The 19,898-nt window shown below is 50.9% G+C and overlaps 1 protein-coding gene across 4 annotated transcripts in view; it reads right to left on the minus strand.

Annotated features, from left to right (window-relative positions):
- Positions 1-1,884: 1,884 nt before the first annotated feature.
- pard3ab (par-3 family cell polarity regulator alpha, b) overlaps positions 1,885-19,898 on the minus strand; it is a 141,092-nt gene continuing 123,078 nt past the window's right edge. For all 4 annotated transcript variants that reach the window (XM_084706549.1, XM_084706546.1, XM_084706545.1 and 1 more), the window contains 3 exons: positions 13,224-13,344; positions 8,136-8,269; positions 1,885-5,117 (listed from right to left, as the gene is read on the minus strand). In XM_084706549.1, the coding sequence (XP_084562675.1) occupies positions 4,715-5,117; positions 8,136-8,269; positions 13,224-13,344 (658 nt within the window). In that variant the 3' untranslated portion in view covers positions 1,885-4,714. The remainder of the gene's footprint in view (positions 5,118-8,135; positions 8,270-13,223; positions 13,345-19,898) is intronic.

Consider the following 19,898-nt stretch of genomic DNA (forward strand, 5'->3'; position numbering starts at 1 on the left):
GTTAAAGAGAATGAGTAATAGAGAAACACAGGAGGGCAGGGAGGAGGAATTTTATTATCCTGCAACCCAAACCTGCCTGTGGCTGACATGGCAACCTGCCTACCAGAGGAGATTCATGGGAAATACCTGAGCAGAATCCAGATCCGGCACAGACACACTCCTGATATGACATTTGGGGAGGTGTAGCGATCCTCGATGAGAGAAAGGGCATTCTGTGGAAAATAATAGAATAGAAAATACAAAGAAGAACTCCAGTCCTTCGCTTTCTTCGGTCTCGCCCAGACCTGGGTGGAGTCAGCCGAATGAGAACTTGGCTCAAATTCTTCCGAGTCGCTTTTGATTTAAGACTCATCGTTTGCGGGGTTGAAAGTGTTGTTTTCGGGGTAAATGTGCCTGGCAAGCCAGCGATTACTCAAGCAATAGACATTTTTCCACCAGTTCTGGGATTCCTCACAGAAAATAGGTCCCTCACTGTGGACGACTTAGCCAGGAGGGTGTGTGTAAGCTCAAAGAGCTGGCCTTGGGCTGCTCATATTAAAGCCACCCTGTGTAGGCTACTATGTGATGGCTATCGTCTCGCTATCCTCATATTTACATTTAGTCATTTAGCAGACACTCCTATCCAGAGCGACTTACAGTAAGTACAGGGACATTCCCCCCGAGGCAAGTAGGGTGAAGTGCCTTGCCCAAGGACACAACGTCATATTGGTATGGCCGGGAATCGAACCAGCGACCTTCTGATTACTAGCTCGATTCCCTAACCGCTCAGCCACCTGACTCCCTCCCTCATACCGATCCGCGGCTGAGGCAGTATATGTCCAGGCCAGGTCAGAGGCACATCCACCCAGAGCCAGGCTCAGAGAGCTGGCCTCGGGCTGCTCACATTAAAGCCAGCCTGTGTAAGTTTAATTCACTCCTCAGGTAGGCTATGTAGCCTACAGGCCACCCGCACCGGCGGATCAATAGCCGATTGTTGCCGTAGTGATGGGTTCATGGGGGGTGGCGGGTTCGATCCCAGGTGCTGGCGAACATCGGCCATGTCTACCATCGACAGTGGCTGAACACTGAACACTTTAACCCATCCCTTTTTGCACTCGCTATCTTTTAATCCATCCATCCATCCTTATGTTTCCATTTACTTAAGACACACATTCTAAATCCAGTCAAAAATACAAGGGCAGTTCCCAGCATGCAACACTCAGACTGTGTGTTGTCATGAAAGCGGACCTGAAGGTTCCTCTTTCATCCCTAACAACCGTCGCCGCTCATCTGAGGCTCACGAAGCGTCGCCGCGGCGACCCAGCACGCCATCCAAAATGCTCTATTTTTCATGAATCGATAAAAAGGAACAGACAGTCATAAAGATGAAAGAGCAGGATGAAGGGATTTCTCTCCTTCCTGTCATCCCTCTGTTTCTAGGGAGCTCCCCTGTGGGTGGTTTAGATGGGCTGAATGGTGTTTGGTTAGGATGTGAACTTTGACCCTGAGAACACTCCAAGGAGCTGGAGTCATTTAACAGGTTGGGAGACAATAGGACTGTGGAGTTCTGTTAACAACAGGAAACACAATGGCTGTCACAGGGTTACAGCAAGTTGCTGAACACACTATAAAACACACACACACACACGGATACTATTTACACCTCCCATACACTCGTGCGCGCACACACAAACACAAACGCAGGGATACTATCCATTTCTCCCTCTCACACACAAATACTCAAACCAATAACCATAATTGACACACCACAATCACAGGCGTGGACAGGCACTTTCATTCAAAGTGATGTACATTGTGTTTTGGACCTGCAACCTCTTGATCTGCAGTCAGATGCTCTAACCACTAAGCTACACCCATCTAGAGAAACACTCTGTGGGAAGCAGGTTTGGTTGTAAACAAACAGCCTTCCTCTTTATTTTAAAGTTGATATGTACAGGAAAAGTGCCTAAACACTTCTTAATACATCATGTAAAAGTCTGAAAAAACAATTGCACCGTGTTTACAATAGCTTTATACTTGGAACACCATCAGACAGCATTGTGAAAGGCAACGTCAAACAGGATTAAAATACACTGATAAGCTGTGTAGTCTTATCTTTTGCAGTAAAAAACAAACAAACAAAAAACAATAAAGAAAGCTATTCAGGAAAACAAGTACCCCGATGATGCATTATTAGGAAATTTAAAAAGGTACATAAAAAACAAACACATAGTACATTGTGTGGCGTAGTGTCATCTACGATTATTAACAAACAACCTTCTTTCTTTTCTGACATCTCAGGCACTTAATGACCTCTCAGCCCAAAGCAATGGACACCAGACTCATGCTGTGGATCAATTCCAATATCCACACTAGCATACTACGTAGGGTGCATGGCTCGTACACTATTTAATTCAAAGTAGGCAAGTAAATACAGAACGACTCAACCAGATATTTGATAGCATTGGCCGCTACCATGCTACACATTCTGACTCCCATGTTGCACAGCTGGCATGAGGGTCTCTCTCTCTCTGTCCCCCTCTCCAGGGTGGTGATTGACCAATGGGAGGACGCTGGTTAGTCCAGTCCTCCTGGCATATGGAGAACACATGGATCTCAGTATCTCAGTGCTGCACCAGCCTGTCTTAAACCACCACAGACTCACAGACTGGATTTTTCCCTTTTGCACGTTTGCTGTTGTCCCCCCCCCATCTCTCTCCCTCTCCCTCTCCCCTCTGTCTCTCTCTCTTTCTCTCTCTCCCTCTCTCTCTCTCTCTCTCCCTCCCTCTCCCTCTCCCCTCTGTCTCTCTCTCTCTCTCTCCCTCTCTCTCTCTCTCTCTCTCTCTCTCTCCCTCCCTCTCCCTCTCCCCTCTGTCTCTCCCTCCCTCTCGCTCTCCAACATGCTGGCATGCAGCTCTCTGGGTGCAGATGTCCTCATGAAACAGGGTAGTGGTTCAGGTAGCGGAGGCAGCGGGCGCCCGGCCTGACGTAGCTCTTAGCCATGTGCTCCTCCAGGTCTGCTTCTTACTTATGAAGGAGGCTGAGAGACTGAGAGGCTGAGAGGCTGAGAGACTGAGAGGCTGAGAGACTGGAACAAGGGACCAGGATTCACATTGTCTCCCTTTCTCCTCCCTCTCTCCCCTCCCCTCCTCTGACTCACTTTTCATCTCTTTTTCTTCCCTCCTACCTCTCTCTCTTTCCTCCTCCTCCTCTCTCTGTCAGAAGTGCAGGCCCACATCAGGGCCTCTGGTGGCCCTGTTCTTTGGCTGTGGCAGGCAGCAGGTGGCTTGTGATGAAAAATTCAGTGTGGGCTGACTAGAGGAGGAGGAGGTGGTGGAGGAGGAGGAGAGGTAGGGGGAAATGTGAGGAAACGACAGCGGAAGAAGGGTGAGGGGAAGAAGAGAGGGTAGGAGGGGAGGGGGGGGGGGAGAGGGGAAGCAGGGGAGAAAAGCAAGCGGGAGCACGAGGCAGGCAGGCAGGCAGGCCAGCGAGATGAGCCCAGAGCTGAGCAGGGGGGCAGGTCAGGCAGCCAATCAGAGCAGCCTCCCCTCTCTCCTGTCTATGCCTAGTCTGGAGAGATGACACACATGAAACATTTATGAGGGGCATTCATTAATAACCAACTCTTTGGCCCCCTTGTTTTATACTCTCTCTCTCTCTCTCTCTCTCTCTCTCTCTCTCTCTCTCTCTCTCTCTCTCTCTCTCTCTCTCTCTCTCTCTCTCTCTCTCTCTCTCTCTCTCTCTCTCTCCCTGTGGGCTAGTTAACTGGGGTCTCCTCCACAAAGAACAATGGATTCAGATGAAGAGAAAACAGCAGAGTCTGTCGTTTCTGTGGGGTTGGTGTTTTCCAGGACAGTACCTTGTGCGAGGGTGAGGGGTCACGGTCGGGTGAGGGGTCAGCGTGGGTCGTCATGTACGAGGCCCAGCAGAACCCCAGGACACACACGTAGGGTCAGGGCTGTGTGTGTGTGTGTGTGTGTGTGTGTGTGTGTCAACACCACATTCATACACATAACACACTCAATAGGCACACTCAATCCCTAACACACACTTCTCTATGCACAGACACACGCACACACACACACAGTAGCCTATACTCAGAGAGACACACACACACACCAACCCAGGGTTTAAAGGAGCACCCGTTAGCCAGTCTGGTTTGATTGTCGTAGCGTGAGAGGAGTGGAAGGGGAAAGAGGAGTCACGCAGCAGTAGGGAGGCTTGTGTGTCAAGGGGGGGGGGGGTACAGCACAGTACCCAGAAGGCACTACAAGCCTCAGCTGCCTCCAGCCTTGCGTAGGAGGAAGGTGACAACAGGCTATATGTGGAAGGCTAACTCACTGTCACGTCTACAGAAAGTGATTCACAATAAAAGCGCCCGCTGTTGTTCCGGGTGTCGGCAGGAACCCTCCGGAGAGCCGGAGGAGTGAGGGTGACAGAGAAGTCTTATTGTGTCTGTGGTGGAGGTTGTCTGTAGTGTGGTGGTTGTCGTGTCTGTGTTTCAGGACCCAGGGGAAACTCATGGCTTTGTTCTCCAGCCTCCCCAGGCCTTCAGGATGCTCACCCCAAAAGCAGCCCCCCAGCCTTCGGCCCCAGCCTCAGTCCTGACGTCTGCGTGGCCTGACCCCGATCCTCCTCGCTCAGGACCTTCCTTCCTTCAACTCCACCCCTCCCTCCTTCATCCCCAGTCCTCCATCTCCTCCAAGCCCCAGCCCCAGCCCCCCCAGTCCTTCCCTCAGGAGTAGAAGGGCCGCCCCTTCTCCGAGCCCAGCCTGTTGAGCCTGGCCAGCTGGGAGGGGGACGGGGGTACGTCCTGCCGATACGGCCCCTTGGGCGAGGCCGGGTCCCTGAGCGGCGAGTACACGTCGTACTTCCCCCCCGCCGCCACGTGCTCCGGAGGGGGCGTCGGCTTCCCCTTGGCCTCCTGTTCCCGGCGCCGCTGCTCCTGCCTCAGCAGCTCCTGCGCCTCCAGCAGCACGCGGGCGTTCACCCCCCCGCCGCCCGCTGGGTAGCCGTTGCGGGAGCCCTGGTAGCTGGAGTAGCGAGGGTTGTCCTTGGCCGTCAGGAACATCTCGCCTGGGGGGTAGGCCTTGTCCCAGGAGTCCTGGGAGACACTGCTGGGGGTCTTCCTGGGTTGTCTGGGTGAGGGGAGGAGAGAGAGAGAAGGGGAGGGAGAGAGAGGGGGAGGAGAAAGGGGGAGGAGAGAGAGGGGGGATGGAGAGAGGGGGAGGAGAGAGAGAGGGGGAGGAGAGAGAGGGGGGAGAGAGAGTAGGAGGGGAGACATTAAATTTGAGGGGGGAGGAGAGAGAGAGGGGGAGGAGAGAGAGAGGGGGAGGAGAGAGAGGGGGAGGAGAGAGAGAGGGGGAGGAGAGAGAGGGGGGGAGAGAGAGTAGGAGGGGAGACATTAAATTTGAGGGGGGAGGAGAGAGAGAGGGGGGAGGAGAGAGAGAGCAGGAGGGGAGGAGAGAGGGGGGAGGAGAAAGGGGGGAGGAGAGAGAAAGGGGGGGAGGAGAGAGAGAGGGGGAGGAGAGAGAGGGGGGAGGAGAGAGAGAGGGGGAGGAGAGAGAGGGGGGAGAGAGAGTAGGAGGGGAGGAGAGCAGGAGAGTGAAGGAAGGAGGGAGTGGGAGATGAGAGGAGAGAGAGGGGGAAGAGAGGGAGATAGAGTAGGGATGGAAAGAGGGAAAGTGTGACAGAGAAGGAAGGAGAGAGGGGGGGGAGAGAGAGATTAAGAATCCTAGAACTGCAAACCTACAGAGCGTCATTATAATAATTTGGACATTTACGATATCGTCCAACTGCAGAAAATTAAAAAATAACAAATGAAAGATATTCCGTGGAGAGAGACCAGCCAGCCTGAGCTTTCAGGCCCCACATCCTCAGGGCTATCACAAGTCGATGGTGAAACACACACACACACACATCCGATAGTTACAGTCATTCCAGTCCATTTAACCTCTCCAGTGATGGACAGACACACACATGAGGCTTGACACCGTAATAGCGGCTCCTCTCGGAGGAGAATCGAGAAGTCGGCCATCTTGTCCCCTGAGCTTTTTCCCCCCAGCAGATATCTGACACCTGACTTGGTGTCTTAAAGGCACGGCCGTCAACCCCTCAGGCTGCCCTCCCCTTTAACAGGCAGACAGGGAAGACAACCCCTCAGATATGTGACATCATCCTCGTTTCTGCTTCGCTGACCACTTTGTAAGCATCTCTGTGTTGTGCACATATGATATGCATGAATGTACCAAGCCTTTAAGCTCCCTAGTTATCTTCAGGCCAAGATGAAAGAGAAAACAAAACGAAAAACAATAGAGAAAGGGAAAGAAAAAAAACGCAGCGAAACAGAACGTCAAGTGGCTTCTGTCTCAGAGCTATGCATAATTAGCAGGTTTACTGACCAGCTGTGAAAGAGATGATTATTTGTGTTTAAATTTGAGGGTGAAAAAAAAAGATATAAAGCCAATATAGCTATTCTTTGTTTTGTTTTTTACAGAGAGACAGCGAGTAAGCAGAATGGATCCGCGTTCTTAAACGACTGGATAGAAACACAATCCAGACAGTTTATTTAAGCACACGCTCCAGCGCGTCCAATTTTCGAAAGACCGGGTCTGGGTATCCCATTTCATTTCGGCAGTTGACAAGAAGGGCACAGTTGGCCTGGCTCACAGCACAGAAACACACACCCTGTGTCTGCTCAGTTTGATGCTGCGCTGGTAACACACATGTGGAAGAACAACACACAGAGATAGGCAGAGAGAGTAGGGGGGGAGGCAGAGAGACAGAGAGAGAGAGCGTAGGGGAGAGAGAGGGAGAGAGGTAGCAAGGAGACGAAAGAGTAAAGAAAGGGAAAGCGTAGTGGCGATGAGAGAGGTAGGGAGACATCCACAGGGATGGAAAGAGAGAGGAGGGGAGCAGAAACATGTGTCTAGTCCCAACACCAAGCGCCAACAGCAGCTGTTCCCATCTTCCCTGTAGCCTACAGCAGAGTCCCCAGTAATGGCATTACTTTGGCTCAGAGATCAATGAAGTTTGTCAATGATGAATGTGGGCTGTGGGACTGCACTCGGTTCCAAAAGCCTGGCCTTTGTTTTCACTCCAAACTCCCCTGTTTAAATAAAGGTTAGTTTCCACTGAGTGGAAGCTTTATCTAAAACGAAGGCTGTTTCTAATCGCACAAAACATTAATCACATCTACTGAGGGCTGAGATTCTTTCAGTCAGCGTCGAAGCATCTTTTTCAGGCCTACGGAGTAGATACTGTAGTGCTAGCGTTCGTGCTAGCGCTAGCGCTAGCCAGCAGTGATACTCATCGCACAGATACAGGATGACGATTGGCTCTGATTCTGAGTTCCTACAACGGAATCTGGAAAGGCAAACAAAAGGGTTCTTAAGATAATACACAAACGTTTATCCAAACAAAACCGTCCGAAATAGAATTAACGTCAAATTACAGAGCAGGCCAAGGGATGTTTTTCCTGACGTTTTACAGATTAATCCTTAAACAACGCTGACTCAAATATTTATCCTGAGCGTTTTTTCTGTATCAACAGGAGTTGAGTTACGATGACCAGATGAAAGATCAGCAGATTGAGACCAGGTTTTCGTGGCTGCCGACTGCGATTGTTGAGAAGTTCCAGCCTTAGTTATGAGAGATGGACGGTTCACATGTGGATGTTTCACTGTTACTGACTTCAGAGTTACGGTTCTGAATGACTCATCCAAGATTAGCTATCAAACCCTGGGTGCCAAGCACACACAAACACACAGCATCCCGGCAGTGCATGCAGATCAAAGGCTATTGCGTTATCTCACATCAGACACATCCGATCACAGGGTTAGTCATGTGATATGTCATGTGATATGTCCAGACTGGTGTCTCATAGCTTCAAGTCTGGAACTGGATACTGTGTGTGTGGGGGGGGGGGGGGGGAAGTGGTTACCTGTCAGGTACAGATACAGCAGATTATACTGGATCTGATATCATCTATATAAGGACCTGCATTATGTTGTCGGTGGTCAGATTTGACATGCGAATGCACACACAAACACCAGCAAGACACTGAAATACACACAAACACACCAACACAAACAAGACACTGAAATACACACACACACACACAACACTTAAATACACCCCCACACTCCCTCTCTTACCGGGGCAGTGAGCTGTACTGTCTCTGGGCCTGCTGGAAGGAGTCCCTCTCCTCTTGTCTCTGTCTCTGCATCTGCACTTCCACCGACACCGAGTGGCGTCCAGGCTGTGTGTACGTACCAGCGCCGGTGTTGGGCTGAAACCACCGCATCATCATCAATATCATCATCATCATCATTATAATCATCCACCTCATCATCAATATCATCATCAATATCATCATTCACCTCATCATCAATATCATCATCAATATCATCATTCACCTCATCATCAATATCATCATCAATATCATCATTCACCTCATCACCAATATCATCATCAATATCATCATTCACCTCATTATCAATACCACCCTAAAACACACATTAAAAACCTGTTTTGATCCTACACTTCTATATCATAGTCATGCACTTGCAGTCCTCGCTTTCACAGATTAGATCTCCTTAATCTGTAGGGTCGAGGCACACACCCCCACAAGACACACGAGGGAGTTTCCCCAAACGCTTTGCAGGTTCTGAAAAGGCAGACACAAAAATCTATTCTCTACTTTTAAGTTCAGAAGGGAATGTATCTCCACAAAGCTTCAGGGAAACTCAACTGGACACTTACCAGGCATCTGCCAGGCGAACCTGTTTACATCCTTCACAGGGTTAGGACAAGTTAGGCTGAGAGACAGACAGACAGACGGATGGAGGGAGGGAAGGAAGGAGCATGCTGTGGATGCAAGATGAGGTTATTATGGGATATGCTGTTGTGATGGATGTTAGTAAGTGTTAATGAAACAACAGTTGGCCCACTGACACCATGACAACCCCCCTCCCTTGTGAAGATCATTAAACCTGAACACACACACACACACAAACACACAAGCTCTCGTTCTCTTTCCTCCCTTAATCATTCACTACTTCAGACCCCTCCAGGCAGGTTTTTATATCCCTGTAACCCCCAAGCCCCCCCGCCAGCCTGCATCCCTCCCCCTACCCTACCATCAACACCCTCAACCCACCCCTCCATACCATCACCTCCCCACCCCTCGCCCCAGTCCTCTCCACCCTCCACACCACCCCACCCCTCGCCCCAGTCCTCTCCACCCTCCTCTCCTCCCCACCCCTCACCCCACTCCTCTCCACCCTCCTCTCCTCCCCACCCCTCGCCCCAGTCCTCTCCACCCTCCTCTCCTCTCCACCCCTCGCCCCAGTCCTCTCCACCCTCCTCTCCTCTCCACCCCTCGCCCCAGTCCTCTCCACCCTCCTCTCCTCCCCACCCCTCACCCCACTCCTCTCCACCCTCCTCTCCTCCCCACCCCTCGCCCCAGTCCTCTCCACCCTCCTCTCCTCCCCACCCCTCACCCCACTCCTCTCCACCCTCCTCTCCTCCCCACCCCTCGCCCCAGTCCTCTCCACCCTCCTCTCCTCCCCACCCCTCGCCCCAGTCCTCTCCACCCTCCTCTCCTCCCCACCCCTCGCCCCAGTCCTCTCCACCCTCCACTCCTCTCCACCCCTTTTGTTCTCATGTTCATTAGTGAGGTGGGTGTTAACGGTACATGGCGTCTGTGGATCAGTCATAACACAAAGCCAATCTAATTATCTTTATGGTTATGGGACTTATTCAGACTGCGGCCCGGGCTGCTCTAGAGATGAGGAGGGTCGTAAAGCGATTAAGGGCCGTCATCGCCGAGGAGACACCTTCCATTAAACCGAATTAATCTGGTGGCAATCATCTCTGGGATTGATTGGCGTTACCTGCCCCGCCGGTCTGTCGCCATGGAGATGGCCGACGACGGAATAAGGATGGCGGGCGACTACACCTCAACGAAGGGAGCAATTAATTCTCGGACGTAAAAAGGAAAATATATATAATGAAAGTACATTTCAAGAGCGAGTTTCATTACAAATAGCATGTATGTTGAAATTATAACAGCAATATGCTGTCTGGTGTACAGGGCTCCCTTTAGTGTGCCTGTGTAATAGCTCCTCACCCAGAGTAAAGCCTGATCGGGAAAAACACCCAGAAGAAATGAAAGTTAATGGAGGTATTAAAATGGATACACCTCGGTAAAATACAACAAGCAATATAGCGCTTCCAGCTAACGCCATCCTCCAGTGGGTCTCACAGTGGTATAAATGACTGCAATAAAAGTGTTCCTATGTAGCCCGGACTGGGTATCAGTCATTGTGATGGAATTAGACCACAGTACCCACAATCCTCTCTTTCTCAAACTGCAGGGAGAAATGTGGTGTGTGCGTGGACCCAATAAGGGAGGGAGGGGCAGGGGGAGAGAGGTAGAGGGAGAAGCAGAGGGAGAGAGAGCAGAGGGGATGGAGGTAGAGGGAGAAGCAGAGGGAGAGAGAGCAGAGGGGATGGAGGTAGAGGGAGAAGCAGAGGGAGAGAGAGCAGAGGGGATGGAGGTAGAGGGAGAAGCAGAGGGAGAGAGAGCAGAGGGGATGGAGGTAGAGGGAGAAGCAGAGGGAGAGAGAGCAGAGGGGATGGAGGTAGAGGGAGAAGCAGAGGGAGAGAGAGCAGAGGGGATGGAGGTAGAGGGAGAAGCAGAGGGAGAGAGAGCAGAGGGGATGGAGGTAGAGGGAGAAGCAGAGGGAGAGAGAGCAGAGGGGATGGAGGTAGAGGGAGAAGCAGAGGGAGAGAGAGCAGAGGGGATGGAGGTAGAGGGAGAAGCAGAGGGAGAGAGAGCAGAGGGGATGGAGGTAGAGGGAGAAGCAGAGGGAGAGAGAGCAGAGGGGATGGAGGTAGAGGGAGAAGCAGAGGGAGAGAGAGCAGAGGGGAGAGAGGTAGAGGGAGAAGCAGAGGGAGAGAGAGCAGAGGGGATGGAGGTAGAGGGAGAAGCAGAGGGAGAGAGAGCAGAGGGGATGGAGGTAGAGGGAGAAGCAGAGGGAGAGAGAGCAGAGGGGATGGAGGTAGAAGGAGAAGCAGAGGGAGAGAGAGCAGAGGGGATGGAGGTAGAGGGAGAAGCAGAGGGAGAGAGAGCAGAGGGGATGGAGGGCAAGGGTGTTGTGTTGCTGAGCAGAGTTGGGCAAACTAGCGACGGAGTGAGAAGGGATGATTGGCTGAAATGAGGGACCCCCTGTTACTGACCAAGGTTGTACAACAGAAGTGTGACAGTGTAAACTGGTTTCAACTGGACTGCAGCGAGGGTGACGAAAGCTGATGGAAGGAGAGAATCAACCTGGGTTCAAATCTGTCCTTTCACATAGGTCTGTTGCAAACTGTATCATTTATTATGGTCCCCAAGTACACCAACGGGGGCCCCAGGTAAGGAAGAAGAGGGATTTAGACAACTACGTTTTTCCCATCTCCCTTGTAGCCGTTCTGGTGCTATAGTGAATCGACGTGGAATCGGTCAATTAAATGCAGAGAATTTCACAAGATGTATGCAACAGAAGCAAACTGTAAATGAGTTTCAAATACATACATTGTGTTCCCTCCCCACCTCTCCCCCCATGACAAACAGTATGTCGGACTTCTACTAACAGTGAATCACCAGTGTCGTTGTCGTCGAGCTAACCGTACGGTTATTCTACTGTCCTACCAAGGGAAAGTGGTAACTTTGTGATGGCTAATGCAAACAAACATAATGTGTAATGGCGTTGTCAAGCACTTTAATTATGTGCCTGCTTGACTGCAGAGAGAGGGATTGAGAGAGAGCGAGAGACAGAGAGGGATTGAGAGAGAGAGATTGAGAGAGATGGGTAGAAAGAGACAGAGAGCGAGAGAGGGATTGAGAGAAAGAGAGGGATTGAGAGAGAGGGTTGTGTTACTCTATCCTACCCTTTCCTCCTAACCCACTAAATTAGTCCATGTGAATTGTGTTAACATCGCAGTACCAAACACAACTCAAAACAGACCAAGCTTTTTATTGGATTTATCACCAGCTATATAAAAAAACAGAGGTCACAGGGATGTGTTCAAATAGCTCTCTGTCACAACTGACGCAAAATTCATTAAAATTCTCAATAGCCCTCTTCTCGTTCCAACAAATACACAATACAGATTATGAAATGTTCCGACTGGTCACAGAGAACTAAAGCAGAAACATGGTAAGATATTCTAAGATGACTTTGTAAAATCACGCTTATACTGTACAAACATGTTAGTAGGTCAAGTACATGATTAGTGAGGCAATGGTCAAATAATTACATAGTAGCAAGAAATCCTATAGCAAGATGGAGAACTGGTGATCATAAAGTAATAACAAATAGAGCTATTTTAAACATGTACTGTGTTTCAAGAAATTCTGTATCGTAATTACTGACCAGAAAACAGAATCACACTTAAGGAACACTTGTGTTATGTGGTGAATCAATACTCAATGTTGAATCAAATCATTACTGTATTTTGAACTGTGGAGGCATTTCAAATTTTGTTCCGATTGTATTTACTTAACCTGTAAACTGCTTTTTAATCCTCTTGTTTCTAGATGTTTCTAGTGTAGATAAACGGAAGGACAAGACATTGACAGCTCTTAAAAAGCCTTAAAGGCACAAATTAATACCAACATATTACGTACGCAAAAACAACAAAGAAATATCCCCCCCCACACAGCAAAGCCCTAGAGACAGGATTAGATTGGTCCTTGATGTGGTGGGCGGGTCCATGTGAGTGATTGACAGACAAACAGACTCATAGAAGATGGGATGAAGAGTGGGCGGTGACAGATGGGCGGAGTTAGTGATGGAATTGCCCCACATGCAGGCAGAGTTGTGCGGGGCGGGGTTTGGGGGGTTAGCGTTAGCATAGTTAGCCCTGAGAGGCCCGCAGAGGAGTTAATAACTGAAGTCCATAGAGGGTCTCAAAAGTCAGTGCTGTTAGCTTTGTTCAGGGGCTGACGATGGTGGGGGTTAGTGATGGTTAGCTCCATAGTCGTGTTAGCGCCATTGCTAGCCTTCCGAGTCCGGAAGCTAATGGTGGGAAGCTTCACGATCCAGCCAGCTAGCATGCTAGCCGGCCAGCCAACCAGCACATTAGCCAGCCAGCACGTTAGCCAGTCAGCCAGCTAGCTTGCTAGCTCCCCAGGCTGGTGGTGGAGGTCAGAGGGGGGCTCCGTGGAGAAGCCCGGCCTGCTTTCAGACACTCACCCAGGGCTGCTCGAAGCTGTATGTCCTCCGGCGGTCGTCTGGGTCGTCGTCCTGCTGGGCCTGCTGGAACTCATGCCTCAGCCTCTGTATCCGGTCGTGGTTGCTAGGGGCTAGTCTGTTACTGGAGAGGAGAGGAGGGGGGAGGGAGGGAGGGAGGGAGGGAGGGAGGGAGGGAGGGAGGGAGGGAGGGAGGGAGGGAGGGAGGGAGGGAGGGAGGGAGGGAGGGAGGGAGGGAGGGAGGGAGGGAGGGAGGGAGGGAGGGAGGGAGGGAGGGAGGGAGGGAGGGAGGGAGGGAGGGAGGGAGGGAGGGGGAAAAGAGAAATGGATGAGTGTGGACCCACGGTGATACAACTGACCCAGTTCTAGTTACAGACTGGGACACTGGGATACAATTTAATGAAATGAAATGATGCAACCTACATTTTCAGATGTGTAACCTTGCAAAGAACCCCCCGAATGAATCACAGGTATTACTGAGAGCAGCACAATCCCACACATCACATTAGTCTCTGATTTCCCTTCATTGTCTTCAGCTCACATCAAACAATAATACCATCTAGCCAGCCCCGATGTCTGACCTGCAGGTGTTGTTTGGTTACCAGCTCATAGCGTGTGAGAATATCGGAGAAATGTAGGCCCCACACACACACACACACACACACACGTTTAGAGGAGGGGTGTGTGGAGGTCGTTTGCTTTCCTACAGAGGGGCTAATTAGACTGCCATTCCTGTTCCTCTGCCCCCCCCCCAAACACACGCATGTACACGGACACACACACACACACACACACACACACACACACACACACACACACAGGAGAGGCAGCAGAAGAGGCTCCCAAAGGTGACTCCTCGGCTTCGAAACTCGGGGAAAGCCTGTGACTTTTGTCACACCTCTCCAACAGTCGAGGCTTCTTCATTCCCCCGAGGCTTGAGAAGGATGGCGATACTTCTAACATGGACTCAATGTCGGTTTGATCTACAGGGGAAAAGCACATCAGTCAACACGAACCTAAGCGCGTTAGCTTTAGCCTAATGGAAAATCAGAGCTAATCGCCCACCGCAGTCCTTTCAACCGCGGTCATCAGACCCACCTAAAGGAAGACACGGTTCCATCACGCCTTGTTAAGGGGGCCTGAACTGTCATGTGTGATCTGGTTAATCCATGTGATACGTAACCCAGACGGTCTCCCCTTTGAACACGGCTGACCTCTAAGTCAGCACATGTGTGACCTCTGCCTGTATGCCTGCCTGGCTAACAGAACACAGTCCAACTCCGATCGAGGCGGAAGTCCTTTATCAGATACGGGGGGTGGGGGGGTGGGGGTGGGAGGAGCTAACAGATGGCTCGGTACCGTGGGGCGGGATGGAACTGAGAGGAAGAACACAGAACAGGAACGTAGAACCAATTTTACGCTTTAAACAGTGGATAAGCAGTTAGCCTTATGCATCTGTGGTTATAAAACAGGTTATAAAAGAGATGAGGAAAATCGATCTCGTGTCAGGACTGCCCGTGATATTTAATGAAAGGATCAGGGATTTCCGACTGAGAATCTCTTGTCTTAGAAAAAGACAAGGGGGAAAAAAATCAATCAGAGAGGGATGTAAGAGATCCACAGGGGAGAGAGTACCCAGGAAAGACCAGGAGCTACATCATAGTCATGTTGGTGAGATGGTAAGAAAAGAGTAAGGGATAAAAAAAAGAGAGTAAAAGATTATCATAGTGAGAGAGAGACAGAGAAAGAGGGAGACAGAGAGAGAGAGACAGAGAGAGAGTGAGAGAGAGTGAGAGAGGGAGACAGAGAGAGAAACAGAGAGAGAGAGAGAGAGGGAGACAGAGAGAGAAACAGAGAGAGAGAGAGGGAAAGAGAGACAGAGAGAGAGAGAAAGAGAGAGAGAGGGAGAGACAGAGAGAGAGAGAGAGAGAGAGGGAGAGAGAGGGAGGGAGAGAGAGACAGAGAGAGAGGGAGACAGAGAGAGAGAGAGAGAGAGAGAGAGAGAGAGAGAGAGAGACAGAGAGAGAGGGAGAGAGAGAGAGAGATAGAGAAAGAGAGAGAGAGAGGGAGAGACAGAGAGAGAGAGAGAGAGAGAGAGAGAGGGAGACAGAGAGAGAGAGAGAGAGAGAGGACACCGTGTGTGTGTGCCGTGTGTGAAGCCCAAAGTTCAAAGTCTTGCGATCGTGAAGGGTTTCTCCAGACCATAATAACCCTCCTGGACTTTGCTGACTGGACGGTTGGCAAGACGATACCCTCCTGTGCTATGATAGGACGGGCTCTGCCACAGTCTGTCTCTGGATTGGGCAGGAGAAGTGAGGGATGATGTTATGAAGGAAAGCGTGTTTGGAGACATATCACTGCGTCAGCGGGATGTTATGATCTAATAGGGAGGGGACGGGATTGCAATTGTTGACGAACTGCTGGAGAAGCTCAGCAGGGTAACATCCCTACTGTAAACCTTCCGTAAGGAAAAATAGATATAAACCCTAATAATATGATTTAAAAAAAAAAACAATAGCAAATAAATGAACAAGAAATATGAAAATACACATCTACGGAATAGCTGTTAAGAATTCAATGAAGTCAATAAAGTTGCATTGAATCAGGCTGTGTGTAGGAAGGCGGAGACAGCAGTGTTAGGTTGTACACCAGCCTCGTGGGCGTCGTCTCTGAGGTTCTGGTTCCTTCCAGGTGTCCTCCACCACTGAGGGGCCTCTGGGTTCAAAAACAGGTTAAACAACGCTAACCGTCCTTAAATGCTTCCTACCAAAACTGGGACCAGACGTAGGAGCCAAAACGCTGCTCGTCTGTCAGACTTAGTCAGAGGAGAGCAAGGATAAGGAGCATCCACAACTCCCGTTTTATAAGAGACAGAACCGCAGGGTGAAAGGTCAAGAGGTCAGAAGGTGTGTACAAAGTTGACCATTCACTTGCTACACCACCATCAAAACCTGTGTGTACTGTATATATATTGTTGTATTCAAAAATGGCTGAACATGCTGTATAAAAACTCTAAGCAGCTACCCCCCTCCCCACAGACATCACACGAAAAAGACCCCCCACATAAACTGGGAGGAATCTCAAATCAAAGGCTTCCTACACCCATGTAATGTACAGTAAGTGACAGTAACAGCTGATCTCAGCCCAGCTAATCCCCTGGATCACCAGTGAATACTCTCATTCATACGACCCTGGAGCATCTCTCTGACATGAGAGGAAGGAGACTCATCCTCTGGCTTCTCCTCCTCTTACTGGTCTTTATAGAGGAGGGGGGAGAGGGAGGGAATGGGGGAGAGGGGGAGGGAGAAAGAGGGAGGGGGAGAAGGGACAGAGGGAGGGGGGAGGGGGAGAAGGAGAGAATGGGGGAGAGGGGGAGGGAGAGAGAGGAAGGGGGAGAAGGGACAGAGGGAGGGGGAGAAGGAGAGAATGGGGGAGAGGGGGAGGGAGAGAGAGAGGGGGAGGGAGAGAGAGGGAGGGGGAGAAGGGACAGAGGGAGGGGGGAGGGGGAGAAGGAGAGAATGGGGGAGAGGGGGAGGGAGATAGAGGGAGGGGGAGAAGGGACAGAGGGAGGGGGGAGGGGGAGAAGGAGAGAATGGGGGAGAGGGGGAGGGTGAGAGAGGGAGGGGGGAGGGAGGGGGAGAGAGGGGGGGAGAGGGAAGGGGGAGAGAGGGGGAGAGAGAGGGGGAGAGGGAAGGGGGAGAGAGGGGGGAGAGAGAGGGGGAGAGGGAAGGGGGAGAGAGGGGGGAGAGAGAGGGGGAGAGGGAAGGGGGAGAGAGGGGAAGGGGATGAGAAAAGGGTAGACACAGAAAGGGGGGATTGAAACAGAGTACCTAGTTTGTGGTGACTCATCTCTGTATGGATGGACCACGGATGCTCCTGATCTCAGGGCCGTTAAAGCCAGCTGCTGCCCCCCGGCCCCCCCAGCCCCTCCAGTCCCTCCAGCCCCTCCAGCTCCTCCAGTCCCTCCAGCCCCTCCAGCCCCTCCAGCTCCCCCAGTCCCTCCAGCCCCTCCAGTCCCTCCAGCCCCTCCAGGCCCCTCCAGTCCCTCCAGTCCCTCCAGCCCCTCCAGTCCCTCCAGCCCCCCCCAGTCCCTCTAGCCCCTCCAGCCAATTGAGTCTGAGACACACGGTATTACGAGCCCTACTGTAGGGTGAAGAGGAGGAGGGCTTTGATGTTTTGGGGCCCTCCTGAGGTGCTGGGTGTGTGTGGAGCGACCCCCGGGTGCGGAAGAGCTGCTGCTGGCATCGTAGGGTCTTACTAGCAGTCTACGAGTTCATAGATACAGCAGCCTGTATATCTTTGAGCCTATATATGCAATCCATATAGGTCCTAGACAACGACAAAGTCCTACACAATCAGTATTCATGTAATCTTCATCAATCTTGTTGTTCTGTAAAATAACAGCACAGTATCTAGAACCCAAAGGTATTTCCATTATCTGAAATCTGTAATTTAACTCATTTCTTTTGATCATTTTTATGCAGATTTGTTTTATATGGACATATTCTATAAGGATATGGTAATATCTTCTACTTCAGCGAATAATCTGTAATGCGAATTTCTAATAAAATAATCAACTTTTAATTAAAAGCCACTACTTTAATTAAACATTTAATTAAGAAAGATTAGTAGACTGTCGATGTGACTGCTTTGCAGATGACAACGGTATATAAACGGTATGTTCTCACCATCAGATATGAATGGGAAAAAGATTGAGTTTTGACAATAGTCCTACCCTCCCAACAGCAGCCTTCACTGAAGTAGGTTCCGCTAGGATTTCATCCAATGGGGAAGCAGGCCTTGCTTCCTCCGAGGACGAGAGAGAGCATCTGATTGGACCTCCAACTTTACAGGGTTAAAAAGCAGCTGAGATTTGAAAAACAGACAATCCACTTCTATTGATTTGGGACCTTGAAACATCCCACACAGAATCTGACGTCCTTGCTAACGGCTAACGCTGTTGTGTACAGCCCACCCCGGTCCTTTAAGTGAAACAGCAGCGCTCCAGTTTGACCTCACGGTCCTCACCAAGGCTTTCGACGAAGTCTGTTGATGGTGTGCAGAGATTAGGAGGGCCTGCAGGGCATTCTGTGGTCTTTGCGTGCGGCCACATTACACCGTCATTAGCCCCATCTGGGATCGTAAAGGATTACCTGGGATTACCTTGAGAGAATGATTCGTCTGCACTGTATTGATTACCGTCTTCCCCCCCCCCCCCCCCCCCAGTACGATCTGAATCGATACGGAATCATACTACTTAGCTACTCAATCCTAAAACATTAGTGGTGTTTCGATAGAAACCTCACTGGCAGTTTCATTGTTTTATGGGGGAATTGTGTTGGTGTCACACGAAGGGGAGAATAAAGTATTCAGCAGTTTTTCTCCTCGTCCCCCTCAGCGTGAAGAAGCCCTGCGCTAATAGCACTAGCTTGAGTCCATGACCCGGGTCAATTCAGACTCCCACTCTTCTCCTCAAGCTGTCTCTCTCTCACACACACACACACACACACACACACACACACACACACACACACACACACACAGCTCTGACAGACATTCTCATGCAGAAGCACACACACACACACTTCTCTCCCAGAGGGCACTAGTAGTACTGGTAAAATGCCAACAGATGCTGCCATGCTACATCTGTGTGTAAACACAATAGGAATGCAGATCTTTGCTCACTACGAGGAAATACTGCTGGAGGCATATGAGAGTAGGAACATACACAGACACATTACACACACACTACACACACATGCTAGACCCACACTACACTACACTCGGGTACCAGCACCTGTGCAGACTCGGATCTGACCCGACATGAATCACAAGGTCATAAATTCCAGACTGTATATGACCCATCGTTCTGAAGTTGTTGTGTTTCTGTTCAGCTGAGCCACAGAGACGACTTGCCTCTAAATCTCCAACGGCTTCCTCCGTCACAACCGTAAAAACAGACGGCGTCTGTCGCCACGGAAACAAGCAGACACCAGAGCAGGGTCTGCTTAGGCAACAAGACGCATCACATCCCATTGCAGTTACAGCTACCAGACGCATCACATCCCATTGCAGTTACAGCTACCAGACGCATCACATCCCATTGCAGTTACAGCTACCAGACGCATCACATCCCACTGCAGTTACAGCTACCAGACGCATCACATCACACTGCAGTTACAGCTACCAGACGCATCACATCCCACTGCAGTTACAGCAACCAGACGCTGTGTTGGAGTCACGGTCCTGGGTGTGGGCATGGGCCCCACACACACGCACAAGCACATCTAAATCCATCCACATAATGGGTTTATTTTAATTAGCTTCCCTCCCAAACCTATTTACATGTAGTCTTTTTTTTAAGCAGACGCTCTCCTGGAGGGGCTGGAGGGGCTGGGGGGACTGGAGGGGCTGGGGGGACTGGGGGGACTGGAGGGGCTGGAGGGACTGGAGGGGCTGGGGGGACTGGGGGGACTGGAGGGGCTGGAGGGGCTGGAGGGGCTGGAGGGGCTGGGGGAACTGGAGGGGCTGGAGGGACTGGGGGGACTGGAGGGGCTGGAGGGGCTGGAGGGGCTGGGGGCCTGGAGGGGCTGGGGGAACTGGAGAGCGTCTGTAAGTACAGGGACATTCCCCCGAGGCAAGTAGGGTGAAGACACAACGTCATTTGTCACGGCCGGG

Source organism: Hypomesus nipponensis, chromosome 10, assembly GCF_054491055.1.
Source record: "Hypomesus nipponensis isolate SF chromosome 10, ASM5449105v1, whole genome shotgun sequence".
In the NCBI taxonomy this organism is placed as follows: domain Eukaryota; kingdom Metazoa; phylum Chordata; class Actinopteri; order Osmeriformes; family Osmeridae; genus Hypomesus; species Hypomesus nipponensis.